The sequence below is a fragment of the Falco cherrug genome, chromosome 5, assembly GCF_023634085.1.
Source record: "Falco cherrug isolate bFalChe1 chromosome 5, bFalChe1.pri, whole genome shotgun sequence".
NCBI lineage: Eukaryota > Metazoa > Chordata > Aves > Falconiformes > Falconidae > Falco > Falco cherrug.
In genome coordinates, this window is record NC_073701.1 from 82,133,204 (window position 1) to 82,157,292 (window position 24,089).

The following is a 24,089-nucleotide window of genomic DNA, read 5'->3' on the forward strand; positions in this document are numbered from 1 at the left end:
GGCTGTCAGAAGCTTCAAGAGAACCATTTCCTTCAGTGGAAATTTTTCACTTCTTAAAGACCATCCAAAACATGTTGAGTTTTGGTAACCAGAAAGTAGTTGGCTAAAAAAGAAAAGCATACCTTTATTCTTTTTTTTTTTTTTTTTTTTTTTTTTTTCCGTGCCAAAGAGACTGTGGTTTATGGGTTTCCTATGAAAAAGCCATACAGATGCATTCTGCAGCAAAACATAAATTATTCAAACTCCTAATTTTTCACTGAAAAATAGCTTTGTCAGTAAATTCTGAAGCAGCTTTGCTTGAATGAAATGTAACTCTGCTTTCACCACTCTTTAGCAATTAAACCCACATGGAGGGAAAAGCCCATGGACTGATGATGCCTGTGCCTGCTCTGAGTTCTGCATCTTGCTTTTGTGGCAGCACTAAATGAGCCACTGTTGCTGTAAGGTTTAACATGTCTGAACCTGCTGCCAGGATGGAAATAGTGGTACTGTGGCAGATGATGGGATAGTCAGGTTTTGAAGAGAGCTGGGATTGCCACCTTGGGCATGCCACTCCTGTTAGGGTAGAATTGGTTTAGCATGGTCAGTATCTCCAATACCTGTGGTAAGTCTGTCATGTAGCAAGCAGTTCAAAAGAAGTTGGATAACAGCTGCTGAGGAAGTTATCAGGTTGTATTGGCCAACACATCTGTACCATTGTACACTACTTTTGTCTGCCAGCTAGGCAGAAGAAGGTGTGATTGGTGTGTTGTTCCTTCCTTCCTCACGGTTTTCTTAAAATATGAGACCCTGCTCATAGAGGTATAGCCTCTGGTTCCAGTTCTGCTTTTGCTGCAGCCTTGGGGGGTGTTGAAACTGGCATCACATCCTCATGGAAAATAATAAAAGGATCAGAAGGAGGAGTGAGAAAGCCCCACACCTCCTGGCTTTTTCCTGGGATGTTTACTGTGCCGAGCTATGCAAGCCACAGGCCTTTTTTCCCTCAGCCCAGCACAGAGCTGTTCTTCTCTGTCAGGTGAGTGGGATGAGCCGCCTGGCTTCAGACTATGCTTAGGTCCTCCCAGAGTGGCAAACACCAGAGAAGAACTTACCAAATACTTTCCAGAGTCTCTGCCTTCTTCCCTTCCATTCCAAAAACCTCTCATCTCTGGGGCTACAGTAAAGATCCGTGGGTCCCTATGGCTGTGTGATGCCTTGCCAACATTTTTTTACTAAGAAAGTTCTATCTCAGAAATTTGTTGCACTAAAATGCATTTCTGCCCTCCAAAAATAACATTCCCTCGTTACTGTCTTCTGCCTTAACCTTTCCTGAATTCCATACTTTCCTCAGATGACATCTTCTAAAATAAACAAACTATATTGTTCTTTCTGAAGCCATCAGTTTTTCTGTCCTTGGCTCAGTGTGCCTGCCTCATTAGTCAACGGTGACTCTCCCTTAGTAGGCATTTCCTTCATTTCTCAGTTCTTCACCTTTACTAATAGTTAATGCAATTCTTAGAAAACTGCAGGCTCTGAAAAATGTGTGCAGTTTTATGCTATAAACCTGACCAGTCAGTTTATAATTCATTCTGCAATAACATGCAAAATTCTGTTGTTACCACTAGCTTTTGGAATGGAGAAGATTCTGATTAACCTTAATGATAACCAGTCAGTCTGGCCATGGAAAAAAGCACATCTATTCAGGCTGCTGGCAAGCTGAGTGCAGCGTAACATTATGTGCTCCCTGCTGCCTTAGAATGCTCATTTTAGTAATTTCATGGAAGTTTTTTGCAATTGCAATGAGTGGCTTCAAAAAAAAGAATCATAAACCATTTTCATAATATTGATTTTACATATTCATCTCCTATTTTTAGAACACTTTGGTTAAGTATTTAAACTTTACTGGGGCTTCTGTTTGCAGTTTGAGTGACATCCACTGAAGATGAAGCTTTATCCATGCCATTACAAAGATTGTTAGAGTACCTATATTGGTTTGTTTTGAGTGATGGGGTTTTTTTTGTGATTTATTGTTCCATAAGATAAGTATTGAACTTGTCTTATCTTTGGTCAATATTTACTTCTTGGGTCAGTAAGTCTTGATATTTATTTCCATTGAAATCAATACCAGCTTCATGTCCTATTCATTCATCTGAGATTGTTAAGTGGAGATCATATACAATACGTACCTTAAATTTACATATATTACAAAGAATATTAGATATGAAGTTATTTCCACTTTTCTGGCTTTATCAATATGCACTGAATTCTGTTCTGTTTCCTGCCATTTTAAGAGCATGCTATGTCTAAGTACTTGGCTGTGTAAATTAAGCCCTGGTTCCAGCAACTATGAGGATGATCTGACTTTTTGCAGATGTGGGAGTGGTGCTTGGGTGGAGCTGCTCCAAGAACAGGAAGGGATGAGTAAAACAACAGACCCATGGGAGCAAATCTGAGGGAATCTTGGCCCTTCTATGTACTGAGGTCAAGAGATCTGTCTGGCATTTAAGGTGGCGTCTCACAGCATTACTTAGATATTGCAGCAAGGAATGAATAACTCCTCATTAAAGCAATCTTAATATATTCAGACATAACTCATTTTGCTGTAAAATGCTGATTTGAGAATTGTGTTGTTATTGCAGATATGGCCTTAGCTACCTCCCTCCTTGTCTCTCTGTAGAACACTCTGTTGCTTCCTTGTATCCAGTGGTCACTCCTTGTAAAAGCTGCTGCTTGGGGAATGTTAGGAAGCGTGAGCCTGCAGGAGCAAGCATGGGTGTTTGCAGATGTGGAGCAACACCAGCTGCAGGTTTCTGTCTCTCTTTGGATGGCACATGACTGAAGAAGAAGTTGGGGACAGATAAAAGAAAATTCTGCTTTAATTCTCCTAAAAAGCAATTTTTCAAGTTAGTCTTCATGAATTTTTTCATTCTGGTTTGTTTGGCATCCTTTGGAAAAAATGCTTTTTAAAGAAAATCTGCATTTTCCATGGGAAGAAAATGTCTGCCTGTTCACTTCTACTCACAGTAGGACTAGGAGGCAGAGAAATGTTGCCACACCAGAGTTAGAGATGGAGAAACTAGGATAAAAATCATGAGTCACAGTCAGACCTAGGATGAAATGCATGCTCCTTGCTGTATGTCTTGATGTTATTCCTTCAGTGTATTATATCACCTCACTATTCATAATTTTGACCAGAGGCTAAATCAGCAAAAGAATCAGCTTAATTGCTGACATCTGGCCAGGAGCAAGGTAGGAACCTGCAGAAGTACTACTTCATAAGTGCATCCAGTAATAGTTACCTCAGGGCTGCTAATTAGTCTAGAGGATAAACTACAGCCGTGGGTTTTGGAGGCCCCCAGGGCTGTGTCTGATGACTGTCAGACATTTGCTTTTCATTTTCCAAGACATAATAAATCAGAGAAAGTAGTGAGAATGAGAGGAGGTGGTAGAGACAGGAGGACACAGTGATGGTCTTTCTTCAGTGAATGTAAAAATTGGTATGACTAGGAGAACAGAGGTGTTTGTTAACATAAAATATTTTAAAAGTCCGCTGCCAAAGGAAAAAGAACAATCCTATAGTAAATAGGACATGAAGTGCTACAATGACACCACAAAAGTTGTGCTAGATATTAGGAAAGCTGTTTTGGGGGTAAGGCTAATGAAGTAATCAAATAGATCCCCTGGAGCTGTGGAGGATACAGTCTCAGGGAACTTGAAATATTAGGTAAAGAGATTATATTGGGTGTAGTGTGTCCCCTTGTGGGGTAATAAGATGGACTCACAGACTTCTTGAAGTCTATGACTAGCCTTGAGAGGATGAGGCAGACAAGAAATTGAAGAAAGAAAACAGGGATTTCTAAAGCAGATGGACCAATTTCAGGTGTGAATCAGCTGATTGAAGTGACTCAGGGCTCAAACTGAGGAACAAGGAATATGTAGTTTACAGCATCTTCTTGAAATGCAAAATATTATCAAAAAACCCCAAACCTATGAGAATAGATTCCTGAGAGAAGTGGGGAAAAGTAATGGGAGAACAAAATCAGTGGTGTTTAGAGTATAGTCAGCTGAAGTTAGAGAAGGTAGAAAGTAAATAACACAGTCTGAAATAGGGATGGTTTTCATGGGGTGGCATGTAACAATCAGTACTAAGAGAACCAAATCTTCTCCCTTAGTGAATAGTTTTCTATGGAGTTTGAAATACATTAACAGGAGTAGGTAGCATTAGTTCTAACTTTACTTTTATTTTATTTTTTTTATATTTGATTGCCCAGAGTACTGTTAGGAGACCCTACTTGCTGTTTGTTATAGTCTCAGACAAGTTTCCATGAAACCAAACTAACTTTAGCAAACAATTATAAAGACTAAAGGCCTCAAGGAAAATTGCTGGTGTGTTCTGTAAACATCTGGTTGCCATTTTCAATTACAAGGACCAACCCACTGAAGGAAGCAGTTTAGTTTTTTTGGAACAGAAATGGGACACTGGGGTTTTTGTTCTTTTTTTTTTTTTTTTTTTTATAGTGGAGAGTAAAGGAAATGTCAGGAATAGAGAGGTCACTAGATGCTCAGCTTTTATAAATACAAAAGTCTCTGAGAAAATTAAGTAAATTGAAATCAGGTTCCAAACGTGTAAACAAGGCTGTGGAGGTAAGGTTAAATAAGCAGGACTGGATATCCTGGCATGCCAGCAAAAGCACAAGATCATTCTATCATAAGTCAGTCATTTAAAATATTGTGCAAAATAATAATGGTGAGGCTAACCACAGAAGTATTTTGTGGGTTACCATACAAATACATGTATATCTTCAAATCTAGCAGATGTAACTTCTCTTCTAAAGATCATTTTGGTTAACTGTTGGTACAAATATATAGCTGACAGTATATAAAACTGGTTGGTTTCCTAATGCAAAATATATGTCATATGAGTCCTGGGCAAAGTTTTGATAAGTAAAACATATATTTGAGAAGCATTCTTTTTGTAAGTTGTTAAGCAAGGAACTTTCTAAACAAGCAAAATAGGTAGAAATGTGATTCTCAGAGCATACTGAGTTACAAGCTTACTTAATGTTTGTTGTTTGTTCTGTTTCATTAAAATGAAAGTTCATATAGTTTTAGGAACAAAATGTATATCAGAAACATACACTGTCTTGATCATCTTTAAATTTTGCTTTTAGCGATTAAGCCTGGCTATTTGCCACTAGTTGAAAGCTGATGCTTAATCTCGTGTTTCAGACATTGATTTCAGTACAAGACAGAGGAGTTTCTGGCATACCCACATAAATGCTGCTCTCTAATGCAATGCTGTGCTTTATTGTTAGAAAATCTAAATGCATCGTGTAGTTTTCTGAACAGTATGTATTCTCCTTCCTAATTATAAGCAGAACATATTTGTGTTTTCCAGCAGAAGAGCACACAAACTATTTCTTTGTACCACTAAAATAAACCCTCTGTAGAATTGTACTAAAAACCCTGTTTCAGATGTACTGTTTTCCTTGAGAAAGGGAAATTCTTCATTTTTTCATAACAGAGGTATAAGGACATTGAACTTTGTCAAGTTAAAACCAAAATATGGCATTTAGTCATAAAGTTGCAAAATCTACCTTTCTTTGAATGTTGTTTTTAGTTATATAAACAGAACATACAGTCCAGTGGAGACTGGTATTTATTGGGCTGACTTAGAATTTACAATAATTAAAATATTACACACTGATTACACAGTGAGCTAAAATTAAAACACTGCTGGAATAAATTATGTCATATTAATAGTATCCGAAAAACACCAGTGACCAGGCAGACACACACGTTGACCAAAGGAAAGCAACAATGTGTGAGTCTACTGAAATTAAACAAAATACAAGGGATTAAAGTGTAAGTATACAAGCTTTATAATATGCTAGTAATGTGCAAATCCTGTAAAAGAGTTCAAGGCAATGTTTTGTAACTGTAGCCTATGGGATAAGAAAGTAACAGCAGATAGTTAGTTATTTAAGTCTTTTTAAAATGCTTCCCTTTAAGAAATGAATCCTGGCTCTGATAGGATTCAAGCAGAGCCTCTGGTTTATAAATTCCTTTCTGTTCCTAAATGTCAGATGATTGTCTACTAATATAGGTGCTGGGAGAATGACAGTAAGTCTAGCCAGAAGCCTGTAGCAGTCCCGCCAGAGCACTCTCTCCAAGGGATTGTTGCGTTAGTGTTGCCCAGTGTTTTGGCTATTGGAAGCTGTGCAGCCTTTTTGATGCACTCACTGGCTCTGAGCCCTGATCAGCTGTGAGAAGTGTGGTGTCTTTCATCACTGTGCACCCATTTGAGGTAGAGGCATTATATACCACTGAAACCAAATCTTTTTTTTTTTTTTCTTTAGCTACCATGACTGTTATTGGTTTGTAGCAAAAAGCTTATACGCTGTGTGGGCTTTCATTGTAATTTGCAGCCAGCCCACTCCATTCCTAAGTTCAGATTCCAACTTTCTCCAGCTGCATCCGCTTTCAGCTGACAGCTCTTTTGAATGCTGCATCTCAAATGCCCCAGACATCAAAAGTACAGTAGCCACCCATGGGTTAGAACATGTTTCTGAAAATTTCATGCACCATACGGTCATTACACTGGCTTATTTTACATCAAATGGGAAGCTTTCCTTCATGAGCAGAATTATTCTACCCTTCTGATGTTCAAAAGTTGATTTTTCAATGTGCTATTGAATATTCTTTTATTTGGACCCTGAGGTTGTCCATTGGGGGTAATCCTAGCTTGCACAGATGCTGAAAATAAAGAAAGCTTCTCTGATGTACTCAGAAATTAAAACTAACTGTCCCTCAGTTTGAAGTTAGTCATGAGAGCTTTCAGAATTCTGAAAAAGTTTCATACAGAAAGCTATTACTAAAAGTGACACCTGTGCTTTCATTAAAAAGGAAAAACCCACATATAATGATTTTCAATCATTTTTGGCACATGTGTTTCCTTACAAAGCGTCTGTTTTTCACAACAGAAGAATATGGAAAAATATGAAAGGGTTTTGAATTAAAAAGTAACAAAGGAATAGGATTTGAGCAACCTTAACTGGTGGCAAGATTAAAAAATATAGTATTAACATATTTCCTTCATGGTGCTTTACATAAGTAAAATATATTCAGTCTGTGATAGAGAGAAGGACAGAAGAGCTGAGTGGTGTGCATTTTGGAAAGTTTGAAGCAAATGATTCAAGGCATAAAGTGTTTCTATAACAAGCTCATTGTTGTAATGACTTTGTTTCTGACATTTTCGGTAATGCTTTCCAAAATAAATATTTAGCTATAAAAAGGAGTTTCATTTTTAATTTATGGCAACTACTAAAAGTGTATGTGTACATAGAATACACTGAAACTTCTTCTGCATTGTGCAAATACAAGATGAATCTGGCAGAACCACAGTTATTTTAGATCTGGCAGTTAGAATAGAGCTCAGTTGAAGGACTTTTGTGTAAAATGGTAAAATAAAAAAAAAAACAACATTTTTTCTTTATTTGGAAGAAAACCAGTTTGCTACAATTCGTAATTTTTATTTTTTTACAAGAGATAAAATAGAAAACCTATCAGCATACTGAAGTACTTCGTAGAACAGGCTGATAAAATAAGAACAAGAACTATCTGTTTTGGCCCAAATCAAGAAGTATTTGTCTGTCTAAATGGGAATTAGGCATTTAAATATATTTTCCCCCATCTGGCTTCACCAACTCTCTCTTTCAGAAAAAACCCTCACTCCAGTTTTCACAAGCACAGTGAGGCTAGCCTGTCTAGAAGTCAGTCTTCAACAAAAAAAAATGGGCTAGTTTTCTGTAAAGAGTAGGCTGAAGACAAGGACTTTAAATGCATAGAGTTTGGCACGTTAACCCCATCTTCACTTGGAAGTGAAGTGTTACAGCTTTAGAAAAAGATTAGAGTACCTTTGGAGAAAACTCTTAAGAATAGAAAGAAAGAAATATTCAAGAAAGTAATAGCACAGAAGGTAACTGTAGACTAGTTAGGTTGCCCTCTTTATGACAGGGAAGGCAGCAGGCTTTTTTGTTTTCTACTCAGCTCCATGACACATCTGATTTACATCCCAGACATTACAGTACACATTTTTTGCAAATCTACAATGTGAGGGTGTCTGCCAACCTTTGAAAGCCAGAGACCCTATGTTTGTTTAAAATGTTTGGAGAGCTAATTTTAATGTCTATGTTAGAGTCCATGTTCCATGGGTGCTCTACATGTTAGTGATGATCATGTCTGTATCACCAACTTTCACAACCCCATGGCATGCTAGGTGAGTAGAGCCAAAAGGCAGCATAGGATGCTGCATAGAAAACAGTATCTGTGGGGTACAGTTGGAAATCTCCCTTTAGCCATGTCTTAATTATTGCATCACTGTCTTCTGTGGTGTTTTGCCTAAATCATAAAGAAATAGGGTCAGTTCCCTAGTTCTGAGGACGAGTGATGCAGTATGGCTCATGTTCATGTATCTAAATTATTTTTCCCTGAATGAGGGTGGCCTGCTCTTTGCTGTCTTTTAGAAACTGTCACTGGCTTAAGCTGTCTCCTGGGGCAGTGCATGGCCACCCAGGGAGAAGAAAACAAGCGCAGTAGATGATTGAAGGCCAATGGTTGAGTCTGTGTCCTGACACTGTTTAGTTTTGCCACTGCCTGTATTCCCAAGCTTCTCTTTTTCAGTATTCTGATTGTTTCCTGCCTCTTGGGTATTAAGGAATCTGACACATTAATGAGGGTTGGCAGAGGATGTCCGAGTGCTGTAAATGCAGTAATCAAGGGCTGCCATTTGGACTTTAAATTATGTGTCTTTGTTTCTTGCATAGGTGATCAAGCAGGTAAGACCACTACTACTACTTTTATCATTGTAATTGTTATCCTAATCCATTATAATTAGAATGAACAGGACATTAAGACAAATAAATCCATCTACTCCTTAGCTGCTTTTCCTGAGGCTTCTCTATACCCATAGAAGGGAAAAGGCTGTTTCCTAAGCTCTAGCACAGTTTCTGCCTTCTTGAGTCAATAATGAATTCTTATTAGTGCCATCATTCGGAGAGCTTCTCAGCTCAGGTTCCTCATGACCTGCTGCAAAGAGTGGGAATGGTAGAAAGATCAGGGTGAAGGGCAGGATGGAAAGTACACTCAAGCCAACAGTTTGGTTTCCTGGGGCAGAACTCCTCCTCCCCAGTTGCTACTTTCCCATTGAATCACACACTGAATCTTTTTTCAACTCTCCAGCTCTTTCCATTTCTTGCATGTGCCCCTCTGAATATTCAGACTCTTCCTTGTATGAGCAGCAGGATCAGCAGGCTTGTTAATAGTCTAGTGGGGAAGATGTCTCCGTACCTCTTGTTTTTGTTGTAGCTCCTATGAACACACTCATCCAAATTAGAAACTGCCAGATCCAGCAGCCTGACAGAGGTGAAGCTGATGCCGATCCGTGCTCCTGCACCCAACCAGCAATGAGCCTGAGCATGCAGTCCCAGCCGGCATGCGTGCAAACAGATGACCAGCCACACAGATCAACACACTCAGCACTCACACGAACATGAACAGCGCCCATGGCTTCATCCACCAGCCAGCACCCACACATGCACTTGCATATCTGCTCCAGCTGCTGCCATCAGGGACACATGGACCTCCAAGCCCTGGTCCCCCTCCAGGGGCTGCATTTAGAGCCCACCCCCCCATGCACATGTGAGAGAGCCCTGCTGCAAAGATTTGAAAATGGGCCAGGTACAGGACATGGTCAGCCAAAAGTAGCAACCAGCCCACCGCTTAGAGATGGCAAGCCCTTTTTATCCCTTTATTCCTCTTTTTCGCATGCTTGTTCCTCTTCAAACCACCTTGATATCCTTTACTCCCACCTTTGGTTCCTCCATTAAACAACCCATAAGAAGCAATTGGGAAATGCTCTTTACTTTGTACCTCATAACGAGTTCCAAACCCTTAGGCAATGTGCTTTCACCACTCCCCAGGTCCATAAGGTGTCCCAGAGCTCCAGTTCATTCACTCATCATGACTGGTGCTGGGGCTGAGTCTCCCCTGGGGCAGCTGGGTGGGAGCAGGGCAGGGGCCTGTGTCTCTCTTGCAGGGTTACTGGGGTTCCCCACCCAGCATCATGCCTCTGTGCTCCTTTTTGTGTGTGTACACACATACATGTGCTCATGCATAAGACAGAAGAGTGTTTAGTGGGAAGATCCCTCTCCTGTGATGTCCTGGAAGCAGTTGGACCAGCGTGCTACTTGGGTTCCCCCCACCTGATGCAGTTCCTCTGGGCTTCATTGGGCTTGTCTGTAGGTGAGCTTTTTATCACAGAAGCAGTGAACACAGCACTCCCACTCTGCTTATTCAGCAACAAAGACATAAGTCTCAAAACTGTAACTGGTGTTCCTCTGAGTTTCTCAGTAAAATAACAGAGCTTCATGCTTCAATTTTCTTCCCCCACCACCCCCGAAAAAAAAAATAATTGGAGTTTTAGTAAAAGTTTCTGTAATAGGATTTTTGAATCCTGGTAATTTTGCATCAATTGATTCTGTTGTTTTTTTCATCTTACATCTCTGTGTGCTTCTTTGCTGTATATGCTTGTTTCCCTTCTTTTGACACTCTGCTCTGTGAGTGACAGAGGTATCTACCTTACATATTTAAACTACTACTTTATGTTATCTGAAGTTTAAATAAAATAACTTAATAATAAACAGTGGGAGAGCTAAGGAACCTTGTGAATATCAGACCAGAGTGGGCACGTTATGTACAAGCAGTGCACAGTTATGTACTCATAAGCTGTGACGTGCACTCTGAAAAGAGTGACTTTTATTTGACTCACTCACTCATGATACATCTTCCCACTTCATGACTGCATGCTGCTTTTTCACATGACTTTGCCTCAGGGTGCACAGAACAGGGATATGAAGTTCTTTCCTGAATATAGTCCTAAGTGTTATCTATTAGAATAACTTGGATCATGTGCAGTGATGGTTGTCCAAAGGCAATTGTGTCAGGCAGAGTCTTCTTCCTCGGCACAGAGCAGGGTGGGGTTATTCTTCCCTCTCTGCTGAGACTTGGAGAACTGAGTGCCCTCTCATCATTGCATGAAGAAAAAAATGAAATTTTCCTCTCTTAGTGGGTTGCATGTGTGAAAATGGTAATATTTTCATTTATTTTCTTTGGTCCATGCATGGCACACTGCCACTTCTCATGCTGAGCCCCAGACTCTGCTACCAGGACAGGGATGTCATTGCAAATTTTCCAATGCCTATAACAGATGCAGTATATGGACGATAACTTCTTTAACTGTAGAGTTGCCTTCCTCATGAGCTTCTTCATGTCAGTCTGATTCCTACACATCTCAACCACATGACCTTCCACCTCCCACATGCACATCCTCTCTTTCCAGTTTTCACCTGGTTCTTCATCCTACTCAACTGTCATTAACCTGTCTCTAATATATCTCAGTCTGGGTTTTCTGTCAGTTTCCTTCTCCACCTTCACAGCAGGTAAGGAAGCCCAGATGGATTAGCCGAGCTTTGGAAGATCTCTGATGGCTATGTGCTTTGACTAGGTACCAAGTACTTCCATCACAGAGAAAGTTAGGTCTTAGTCCCGCAATGCTTTCTTGCATGAGTGAGAAACATATCTAACAGCTTTGACTGTGCTAGCCTACCTGGTTATTAAATACATATAGAGTAAGAATTCCAGCATTTGGGAGCAACTAGGGATGTAAACCTTTTTAGCTTGCATAAAAGTAGAGTACCATATTGGATTAATAGATGCTTTTGGTTTCACTGAGGCTTGCTATGCAGAAAGTAGCCATGTGTGGAGAGCATACCAGAGTAATCTGAATATTTATCCAAAGCTGTGTAAGCACAGAAGTGGAATAACAGGCTTAAGTGTTTGAATTGGCCTGATGTGTTTGCCATTGGGTCAGGACTACATATTTTTCCTTTTGTTTGCTATCGAACTCTGCTGTAGCTCAGAAAGTATTTTGACAATATATTTGCATAGCTTGAGTTCACAGATTATGCCATGATAAAAACTATAGGTTGTTAGAGTTCAAAATTGTAATTCTGAGTAATTATTTTTAGCCCGAAACAGTCTCTCACTGATAAACTGAGAGCCACCTAATGTACCTGTTTTACACTGCAGTACTCTTCTCCCCGTGTCAGACTAGTATAATTTTTTAATTTACCGTAGTTACTTTTATTTCCAGTGTTCTGCTCATTCTTTAATTGCAAAGAAAGATATATGGATCTAGATTAATAATACTGCAATTTTTTAGTGCACTACCTTTTGTTGTCTTACAGACAGTTATTTGCAAATTGAAAAACACTGCCTCACATCATTTCCTGCAACTCTGCGACTCCTTTTGTGCTTGTCTCTTGTAGTAGGGTAATTTGTGATTGAAGAAAGGATTGTTAATCTATTCCATGACTGAATGTGATATAAATGGAGAAAGGATTCTCCTGACTCTTCTCCATCCTCATATTTATGCCTGCAAGAGTTTTCTTTTGTTTCTTTTAGAGACATTCATTTGCCTTGTGTTATCAATTACTCCAGTAAGGAAGACGGTAACTGATTGACTTGGTAGGTAGGTCCAAGGCAGTTTTAGAGTCCGAGAGCAGGTGGAAAAAGAACACCTTGCCAAATCTGAGAAGAGTTCTGGAAGAAACAGGTAGCTCTTGGCCTGTTACACTAATTTCTTTTTGTAATTTTGAAATTCTGCTTTGGATTCACAAGAAAAGCAGGCTTGCAGCCTAGCCCTTCCTGCTATAAGGAAACAGTAATAAAACAACTCTTTTTTTTTTCAGACAAGAATGGAAGCATTATTCCTCCCCATTTGTAGTTAAACCTAACACCTCTTCACAGTATTTGCAAAAGATATACAGAATAGCCAAGCATTACCCTGTTTTTATGGGTGAGGCACTGCAATAGGACTTCAAATGGTTATTTCACTCCCCAAATGCCGAACACAGATGTGACTGTGCATTAAGTCTTGAGCACAGGGCAATGTTTTGTGCTAAACTCTTCAGGGACAGGTGAGCTGTCCTTGGAATTAGACTGGTTCCACTTGGTTCACTCCAGCCTCTCCTCCACAAAGAATGCTTCCCTTGGTGCTTCAGATCCTCTTAGTTAGGGGGTAGCTGAACCAAAATAAAACCCTGATCATCCTCAAGGGAGTCGGATAGTGACTGTCCTCAAGATTCCTGAAGCCTTTCCCTGGCAGCTATACAGCAACTGTACAAAGAATTTTGTGAATGGATTGACTTTGTTCAACAATGTCAGCCTCAGACATGGAGGAGGGAGAGGTTTACACTTATAATACTACACTGCAATTAATGTGCCAAGAGATTTCAACCTAATTTGTCTAGTTAAGCATGTGGTTACTGGACTGGACTGTGCGCTATGGCAGAGTACAGTCAGTCTCAGCAAGTAGCATGGAGCACGCTGTATGAAACAGTGAAAGGTTTGCACATAGACAGGTGAACAGCTGCTTTCTGGAACAGTTCAGAAAACAGCAGAAGCCTCTCCATCTTTTCCTACACTGTCTTCACTCAGCAGAGTGATAATTCTTTCACTGTTGTCGTAGTGAGTTCAAATTGGTGGTAGCTCATGACTACCAAGAACCTTGTCAAAAGAAAAACTAAAAAACTTCCAATAAATACTTCTTTAAGGGAAAAATTCCTGCACCTAGGTATGAGACACTCCTTTAGGGAAAGTCCTATAAATGAACAGTGATACCAAAAGCTTGTAAAAGGCCTTGTCATTGGCAAAGGGAAAGCATTCAGTCCAACAAGTGGCATTCTGATCTGTGCACAAGTGAGACAGCTGAGCTGCTGTAACCAGAAATAGGCTTCAAAAGATATTTTTCCCTGGAGCATTATCAGTGAAGCTCACATCTTCAGAGGTGTAGAATTCCCACGTCCCCAAACCCTGTCACACAGCCTGTCTGCTGCTGCTGCGCTCTGAGATGCTGAGGGGCATAAAATCCAGGCCAGAGTCCAAAGCCAGGCAGTGAGACAGTAGTTTGGTCTTTCAGACATCTGGTAGTTCTTCCACTCTAATCTCTTGACTACCAAACTATTGGCTCCTATAAAGTGACTACATTGCAGGGATGAAGAATGCTTTCTGTCTTGTTTAGAGTTGGAATTGTGCAGCTACTTCCATAAATATGTACCTCTTCACCAAACGGTTCAATCTGTGCTCACTCCATCACCCTGCAGAGGCAGAGGACTTTGACTTCCCCCCCCCCCACTCCCACCCCATAGCCTATGAGGATTCACGATTCATGAAGCTAAAACTTACATTCATCATATTTATTCTTTTTACAGATCAGGATTGCAACATGCCAAAATTATATTTGAATACAGTTTAATGCATCAGTACCTAAACAATACCTTTTCCTGAAAATATTCTCTTCACAGCCATGCAGCTCAGAGATGCCTGGAAATAGGTTTCCAGTAGAGCTGAGGGGAATTTCTTTAAAAAAAAAAGATCAGGTACAAATCTCAGGATCTCCCTTGGCAGCAGTTCTGTGGCTTCCTGAAAGTAATATATTCCAGCACTTCATCCTTGTGGTTAGAAACATTTCTTTATGTAATCTTTGCTGCAAATTAAAATGTTTACTTTGTGTTCTGCCTCCAGTGATTGAAGAGGACAAGTGATTTTGGATGGGTAAAAATCCATTTTTTTGGTGATGTGGTTTAACCCCAGCCAGCAGCTAAGCACCAGCCAGACACTCGCTCATGTGGTGGGATAGGGGAGAGAATCAGAAGAATAAAAGTGAGAAAACTCGTGGGTTGAGATAAAGACAGGTCAATGGGTAAAGAAAAAGCCATGCATGCACGCAAAGTAAAATAAGGGATTCCTACTTCCCACGGGCAGGCAGGCGTTCAGCCATCCCCAGGACCCCGGGGCTCCATCACGTGTAACGGTTACTTGGGAAGACAAACACCATCGCTCTGAACAACACCCCTTCCTCCTTTTTCCCAAGCTTTTATTGCTGAGCATGACCTCATATGATTATGAATGTCTCTTTGGCCAGTTTGGGTCGGCTGTCCCAGGTGTGTCCCCTCCCAGCCTCTTGCCCACCTTAGCCTGCTGGCTGCAGGGCCGAGTTAGACACAGAGAAGGCGCTGACACTGTGTGACAGCTAAAACATTCGTGTGTTACAAACACTGGCTTGGTAACAGATCAGGAAGGCAGCACTGTGCAGGCTACTAGGAAGAGGATTAACTCCATCCCAGTCAGACCCAGTACAAGGTCTTCCAAAACCCACTTCCTTGTAACCCTGTACTGAAACTTTGTTTTCCAAAACTGGGAAACCGTGTTACTGGGGAGGTATGACCACCACCAGCTGCAGCAGAAGGATTGTCCCCTGTTCCTTATATGTAGCACTCATCAACAGGTTTGGTTACAGTTCTTAATTTCTGCAGGGTTATGATTATAATGAAATAGACCCTACTATTTAGAATTCTGTGGGGAATTGACATGGAATAATTTCAAAATGGAATTCCAAATTCAACTCTTTCAGAACCAATATATCTTTGCCAACAACTCAAAAGTAATTTATACTTGTGGGTTTTTTTCTTTTTTTCTTTTTTTTTTTTCTTTTCTCAACAGTATTATATTGTTAATTCATACACAATTTATGAATCTGGTCCTTTTCTGCAGTAGTGCTCTCTAGCCAATTGTATCTGTCCATCTGATTTCTCCTTCTGAATTACGACACTTTTAACTTGTTTTGAATTTCCTCAGGTTGTAGTTGGAACATTTATCAAAATTATTTTGAATTCTGATCATGTCTTCCAAAGTGCTTATACTTTCCCTCAGCTTGTTGTCATTTTCTATTTATAAATGCACTTGCTAGTCCATCATTCAACTTGTTACTGAAAAATCTGAACAGAACTGAATATACGGTGGGGTATCCTTTGAGGTTATGCCTCAAAAACCCACCACTTTGATAGTGTAGACTTCATTTTTTCAGATAGCTGTGCACTCCTCTTGTTGGTATGTTATGTGGCAACAGTGTCTAAAGGCTTACTAAAGTCAAACTTTTTCATCACTACTATTTCCTTTCTTCACTAGATCAGTTACTCTGTCAGAAGAAATTAGACAAGTGTTACATGGTATGTTCTTGACAAAGAAATGTTGGCTGTTTTTTGTCATCTTCTTAAACTCTAGTACTTGTAAATCAGTTAATCTTAGGGTGATGGTGTGAGCAAGTATAAAATTGCGAATTGAATAGAAATTAAGATAAAATTAATTCCAACCAGGCTTTTCATTTCCCAGAATGAATGAAATACAAGAAGATGAACATAAAAGCTGAAAATGGAATTTTATTTTCAAAGTTCTTTCATTTCAAAATTCAGGATGAAGACTTTAACACTGAAAAATGAAATTGAAAACTATAATATTAAGATGAACCTTACTTATTTGGTTAAATCAAATAATATTCTTCTGTATATACTCATAAAAGATTAAAAATTCCATGGATCTGCATGCATCTAACTGTTTTCCTGCAAAATCTAGCCTCAAATGCCATAGGTAATGGGGCAACATTGTAATTTAAAAGGTTGGAATAAGATCACTTCATTTAGAAATCACTTTCAGAAATTCTTGAAGTTCATCTATAAAATGTATACCCTGTAAGCTTCAAGCCCCACAATATCCTACACTTCTCATGTTGTTCCTGTTCACTTTGATCTATGATATCAGAATACAAAAACTCTCTGCAGAATATTTTTATAGAAAAAGTTAAATGTTTTTATTGGACTCTGCATTGCTATTTTCACTGCTTTTAAAAAAACATCTTTGCTTTTCTCCCTAGATTGTTATCTTTTAAATTATTTTTCCACATTAACCATTTTAATTATTCCAAATGGCAAAGAGTCAAAGCCAATAAAACCAGTGGTATCCTGCTGAAAATTATAGTTTGTTCATTATATCAATTTTCAATTGAAATCTATTGCTCTCTGAATTGAATAGCATGTACTTTGACTCATTCTGAGTAAGAGTAACTGAAGGTGGTCACAGTGGATTGGTATCCATGTATGCTGTACTACTGCTTCTTGGATTAGCAACTTGGGTAGATATTCTTAGGTAAACGTGAAATACACATCTCAGGTTCACAAACACTTTTTAAGATAGAACTGAAAGACAGGGCTACAAAGACTGGAGGAGAGGAGGGCAAAAGAGCTGGCAAAAAAAAAGATAGACGAGTAAAAGCATCGTGTTGCCAGCACAAGCTGTATCCACGTTAAGCTCACTTTGCCTGCATAGGACGACGTAGTTCTGCAGATGAATATTACTTGTGTGGGCAACGTCTTAATTAACAGGCTGAACTAAAAAATCTTGGTTTGAAAAGATGCTCAGAGAGGGGATGAAAATACAATTGCATATTCTCATCTTAAGTTACCACTCCTCTGCTTCTCCAAATGCAAAGTACTACAAAACAGTATAGTCTATCTCCATCAGGTGGGATTTCATACTGTCTTCTGCTCCTGCATGCTGAGCGCCACTGGTTTGCTCAATAAAGTGAACAAGATTTCTGTAACTGCAGACAAATCCCTTTATGTGGAAAAAGCTTCATGCAAATTTCTAGTAGTTAAATTGTTGAGGTATGAAGTATCCATTTTATCCTTCCACTTCAAATGCCCTGTCAAAGCCTGCTTCTGGTTTGAAGTCTGCAGGAAACCAGCAAACCAGTGTCTACTATTTATTCCATTGTAGATGGAATAATATAGACATTATTAATGCTGCTTCATTAAACATCTCTAAAAACATTTTGAAACGAGTTCTTCCATGTAGATGACTTGTGTGATTATTGTCACTTTTATTTTTCCTTTCTCTTTTATTGTAGAAAGTTTTAGCTCTCATGTTGTATCTTGCTTTCCTTTAGAAATAATTTCCCTGAAAGGAGTCTTTTGCGTTAAAATACAGTGTCTGAGAGTGTGGGGTCCTTTGCCTGGGCCATTTGGTTTTACTGCAGTATTAATAACAGCATCACTTTTTTGATGAAATACAGTGTTATAATTATTACATTTGCAGAAGGGAGACTGACTCATGGTCTCATGATCATAGATGTTAATTTTCCACAAAATGTTAAGCTGTGAGAGGAATGACATGGGCAATATTCACAGAGGAGTTCGTTCCAGGACTAAATAACTGTTGTAACACATGCGTCTTATTTTTGTTTTCCAAGAACATTTTTTCAGGTGTAGTGGTGAGGAATATATTGATAAATTAAATAGTAGTCATAGCGCTCTGTCAGCCTGAATCTGAGAGAGCACTAGGTGTATGCTGTTTTTCTAATAGGAAGTCTCCTGTTCTCTATAAATAGACATGTTTCAGTTCTGATTGTTCTGTACTGAACTAACTGGCTAGATGTCTAATTACCCTAAAGAGAAAACACAAATAGTGGCAGGCGTTCAACCACTCCTGAAAAAAATTGTTCCTAGCAGTTAACTGTTCTACTTCCTGGGCACTGGCTTGCAAACACGTTAGGTCTGAAGCCCTTTCACCTTTTCAGCTCTTCAGTACATTCATATTGATCACTCTGCTGTGTCCTAAAGGCAAATGATTCACAGTGCAGCATATCCTTTGGAGTCAAGGATCAAATTCATCCCTGGCCAGGATGTGTAAGAATAAACAAAGGAAGGAAATTAACTGCTTCTGAGAAATGGAGTTCCCTCTGCTCCCTTTCAAATTGCACACAGCTAGGCATTGTGTTTTATATGTAACTATAATGATTTATTCGAAGGTATTTACTAGTCAAAGGCATAACATCTTGCTTATCTGATAATTACATAGCTGCTGAGGTCATTGAGTAGGTTCTTAACAATGTCAATCTTTTGCACTAAAATGAAGCATTTGTTTGTATGCTTCTTTAATGTTTCATTTATTTGCTATCTGTGCCATTTTTATCTACCTGCACTTTTCTGTTTGTTTCTTTTACAAAGGAGCATGTAGTGAATCTATGTTGCCTAAATTTCATATGCCTTAATTATTTTTATACCATAATACTGATTCTCGTAATGTGAAATTGAAGAATTCTTTACAGTAATGGATGTAGCATAACTGAAAATTAATCTCTTCAGCTTTGTCACATTGCTTAAAAACATAAAAAAGACAATAGTTAGTTTCATAGTCTTGGGCCCATTCTGCACAATCAGTTCGTTACTGTACTTAATGTAAATTGAGTGTTGAATCCCCTGTAGTGAAAACTTCAATCTGCTTGGCATTTGTGATTGGGATATGAAAAAAATTACATTTTTGGAAGTGAAATCAGCCAAAATAAGTATCTCTGTGGGCCATCAGTGGGACCAAATTTAGGGTGTAATCTAATAAAATTAGGAAGCTATCACAGATGGATAGAACAAAATGGAATAAAATGCATGTAACCTTTCCAGCCTTGGGAAAAAGAACTAACCAACCAGTCACTGAAATAGCTGTCCTGCAGAGAGCTTTGACCTAATGCCATATCCTGACTTGGATGCGGTACAGCTTCTCCTGCTGCCCTTTCTGTTTGGAAGTTCTTTATTTCTGATTGTCATTCTGTCACTGAAATGGTTTACCTTTTATTGAAGATATTTGTTGTGTCCTCAACAGACATAGTGATACTGTTAACCTTTTGAGAGATGCCGCTATCTCTAACTAGTCCCAGTTATGTAGGCTGTACATAGAAGAAAACAAATAATCACTTGAGGGAGCTGAGCAAGCTCATTTGAAGCTACATTGCCATTTCTATACCACGTTACATGCTGCGATATGGACAGACTCCAAGACCTGTTTGTATCTTCTAATCCATAATGGTGTTTAATTGGTGCAATTTAGTTTGTCTCTTCAGTCAGTCATCTCTGACTCTGGTGTTGCTTGTTACCTGATAATAGAAGCCCATGGTCCCACAGGTCAGCTTTGCCCTAGAAAGTAAGCATCAGAGCCAGCTCAGAAGCTAGCTAACTTGCTTAGTGCAACTTAATTCCCACCTTGTATACCAGTTCTAGATGTCTAATATTTAGGCAAGCTGATGTCTAATATTTAGGAAAGCACTACACCAAAATTCAGGCTAAAATTCCTGCTGTTTGCAATAGCATGACCAATATTACTTCCTGTAATATTTACTTCCCAATAATGAAAGACCTCAGAAGATCACACTGCATATAGTAGATATGCATTGTAAGCATTGAATTCAGAAGAAAGAACAAATTAAAGCAGCAGCATGTTTTTGAACTTTTTCATTTCTGAAAATGCTAAACAGGTCAAACATCAGGGGACTGGACATCAGTAGGCAAGTAAAACAAGAGGTGCCAACTGTGAAATACCTAATTAGTGTTCCAAAGCTTGAACTTAGTAGTACATATGTCTTTTTCCCTTCTGCCACCTGTATCTGTTCATGTACAGAACACTCCAACAGTTTGCTATTGCCCAGGATTTGGCCCTGAGTACTTTTTATTTGAATAGGAATTGCATGATATTTTCTTTCTTAATATGGTTTGGTTTGGGTTTGTTTTTTTTTTTTCTTTCCTGATAGGTGGTATAAGCCCTTGGGATCTTTTGATCTGCTTATCTTCGAGAAAAAATGATGGTACTGACTGCATTCAAATAGAAGACTTGCATCATCTAGAGTTATTCCAGAAGGTATGAGATTACTGTGTTATGCTTTGTGGGAAGGACAGGGCTAGCTCAAATTTTCAGTACTTACTCATAAAGAAAAAGGTATCTAATGCTCATTTTATACTTCAGCAGTGTGGTATAGCACCAATTTAAAAGTTTTTTTCAGGTTTCCTATCTACTGAGAAATATTTGTCAGATACCAATATTTCATTCTTTATATCACAACCAATGATCAAAAGCAATTTCTCATTTGGACATAGTATGTTATTTTGGATGTAAGTGTTTTAGTGTAAATACTCAAAATTGTTACAACTGAGTGTCAAGTTTTCCTTTTCTTTAGCTTGAACTTTTGTGTTCTTGGCCACCCTCAACCAATATGTTAGGCAGCAAAAGCATCTACAGAAATCAAGGGAAATTTAAGCAATTTACCCCATTGGAAAAGTGAATTTAGAAATGTGGAGAAAAAAAATAGCAAATGCATGTAGTATTTCAGAATAATAGCATAGGCTGAAGATAAAGCTGGACTAATGGAAGAGGCTTCATGATTTACATCACTGTTGAGTTTCATCTAATATAATTGCTCCTTTGTAAACATAATTTAGGCACCTTTCCAAACAGTGACAGAGCTCCTACAATTGATAATGTGTGAGCTGGACCAGTGTCCTCCTCCAGGGCTGTCCTCGCTCTGGCACTGCAATCTGCTTGCTTGCAATCCAAACCATCAGTGGTGCCAATATTCCTTGGTATTTTCAGGATTAATTTTTTTTTTTTTTTTTTTTTCACTTCAGCGTGTCGCAGGCAGAATTTAGGTTACTTAGGCAAATGTCTAAATAAGCACCTGACCTGTTGGTAATAATATGTAAGCGACTTAAACTGAGGTCTTTGAAAAAATGTGACCAAACCAGGGATACAGTTTGGTTTGTATTTCAAGTAAAATGGCACAGATAATAATAGCAAAACCCAAAAGTATACACTCCAACTTGAGGGACTGGGAGAAATAGAGTTGCTTTTAAACGGTATTTAGTTCAGCTATGAAATTCATGAGGATACAAAAAAAAAAAAAAAAAAAAAAGATAGCATGTCCACAGAATTCAGAGCCAGAAGCATGTACACTGAGGTTCCCTGGGACAGGATGACTTACCTAAGTGTATCCAAACTGAAATTTTTATAGCAGTTCCAGTTTGCTAGAAATATACATGCTTTGGGTTCAGGTCACAGATCATAAAACACCCCAGGCTTCTGCAAACTCCATTTTGCTCATTCTACCCATATTATCATATCTGAGCCTTTAATACTGGGCAATATAATAACCCTTACAGCATTCTGCAATGTCCAGAAGTTTCACACATGAATAACTGAGACACAAGGTGATCAAAGGGATTGTCCAAGTTCTCTCAGGAAGTCTGCAGCACAGCAGGGTCTTAAACCAGATGGCCCGTATCTCCAGATAACTTTAAATATTGGCCTAACATTACTCACTGCTGGCATACCATGGTGCATGCCATGGTGCAACACGCTGCTTTGTTCCAGAGCCTGAATGTGGTTTAGCTGTGTTAGCTTGCCACTTTTCCTAAGCACAGCAATTCAAGAGGCATAAGCTATTTCCATGCAGGAAGAGAGAGTGATTGATAGCTGGCAGAGAACAGAGAAGCTGCAGAAACTGAAAAGGGGGCAGGGAAGGTATGGTTCAATCCCAGCCGGCAGCCAGGTACCACATAGCTGCTTGCTCACTCTTTCACCCCTGCAGTGGGATGGGGAGGAGTATCGGAAAAAGGTAAAAATCATGGGCTGAGGTAGAAACAATTTAATAATTGAAATATTATAACAACAACAAAAACCAACAATAATAGTAACAGTAACAGTAATATAATAGTAATAGTAACAGTAACAGTAATAGTAACAGTAACAGTAATAGTAATAAAAAGGAAAGAAAGGGAGAGAGGAATAAAACCCAAAGGAAAAAAGACCCCAAGTGATGCGTGATACAATTGCTCACCAACCACTAAGTGATGCTCAGCCAGTCCCTGAGCAGCGATCGGCAGGCATTGGCCAACTTCCCCCAATTTATAAATTCAGCATGACATTCTAAGGTATGAAATATCCCTTTGGCTAGTTCAGGTAGGCTGTCCTGGCTCTGCTCCTTTCCAGTTTCTTGTCCACCTCCTCACTGGCAGAGCATAGGAAACTTGAAAAGTCCTTGATTTAGAGTAAGCATTACTTAGCAACAACTAAAATATCAGTGTTTTATCAACATTATTCTCATACTAAATCCAAAGTACAGGACTGTACCAGCTACTAAGAAAACTAACTATCCCAGCCAAAAAGAGGACAGAAAGGATGAAAACTCAGCAGCCAGGTGGAGAGCCATAAGTCTAAAATTGTGTTTTATGATGGCCACGGATGAATAGCCCACACCTTAACTCATTATCCCACGTTGCAGGGATGGCAAAGTTACAATTTCCTTTTGACATTGACAGCAATTCTGCACATGAGGTGCCTCTGATAAATTAAACACAAGCCCATTGAAGGCTCCAGAAAAAGAGCATTTTTCTGAAAGAAATCATTAAAGCTTCTTTTTTTTTATGTACAGGTAAACCTACTCCCAGAAGTCCAGCATTTCCTTTGCAGAAAAGAGGGATTATGCCAGATAAAAAAAGCCTTTTCAGGTAACCTATTTAATTTAAATATGCATATGTGATGATGGTCTTTTAATAGTTGTCACAGGAAGTCTCTGAAATGAGACTGTCAGGCTTACAGTTCCTTTTCAATTTTAGTCATGAATGCATAGGAGGAAAAAATGAAACAAGAATGATAAACCTTTTCAGACACCATTTAAATACAGGTTATAGTTATGCAGTATCTTTTCAGGTAAAGATATTGCACTATTTAGCTATTGCATACAGCAGAAATAATTTGGCTATAAGTGTCTTTTTTTGGACTGTTTTGTATCAGTATAGTGTATCAGTGTTTACACTTCAAAGCCCTGGGTTTGGTGTAATATGTTTGTTCAGCTTTACAAAAATGTTGTGGCATGGAGAAGGAGTAGGAGTCGGGGTTTGGTTCCCATCCAGACATAGTTTACTGATAAAAAGCCTTTGTGTATTAAGATCATCAAGCAGAAAACTTTAAAGGTTATGGGCAAGCTGCCAGAGAATTCTAATTTACTATGGGTGAAATTCACTTTGAATAGAAACTGGAAAAAACTGTTGTGCACCATATGAGGTCTATTTAAACTACATAGGGACACATCATGATCTCAGTTACACTTCTAAATATCCAGCACCAGTGCTATTTTGGATTGATGATCTATCTTCACATCATAAACTTTGCTTATAAGAAATTTTGTCTTTTTTTTTTTTTTTAATAATCCAGTAACAACCAACCTCACATTTATTCCATTAGTATTTGCTTTGTTTGCAAATATACAAGATTGATCAGTTTTAATTTCTCTTCTCTTCTCTTCTCTTCTCTTCTCTTCTCTTCTCTTCTCTTCTCTT

General features: G+C 38.9%; 1 protein-coding gene across 2 annotated transcripts in view; it reads left to right on the plus strand.

Moving 5' to 3' along the window:
* Window positions 1–24,089, plus strand: part of CPED1 (cadherin like and PC-esterase domain containing 1) — a 155,106-nt gene that overhangs the window by 15,949 nt on the left and 115,068 nt on the right. For both annotated transcript variants that reach the window (XM_027809038.2, XM_027809039.2), the window contains exons 4-5: window positions 20,510–20,616; window positions 23,183–23,258. In XM_027809038.2, coding sequence (XP_027664839.2) covers window positions 20,510–20,616; window positions 23,183–23,258 — 183 coding nt within the window. The remainder of the gene's footprint in view (window positions 1–20,509; window positions 20,617–23,182; window positions 23,259–24,089) is intronic.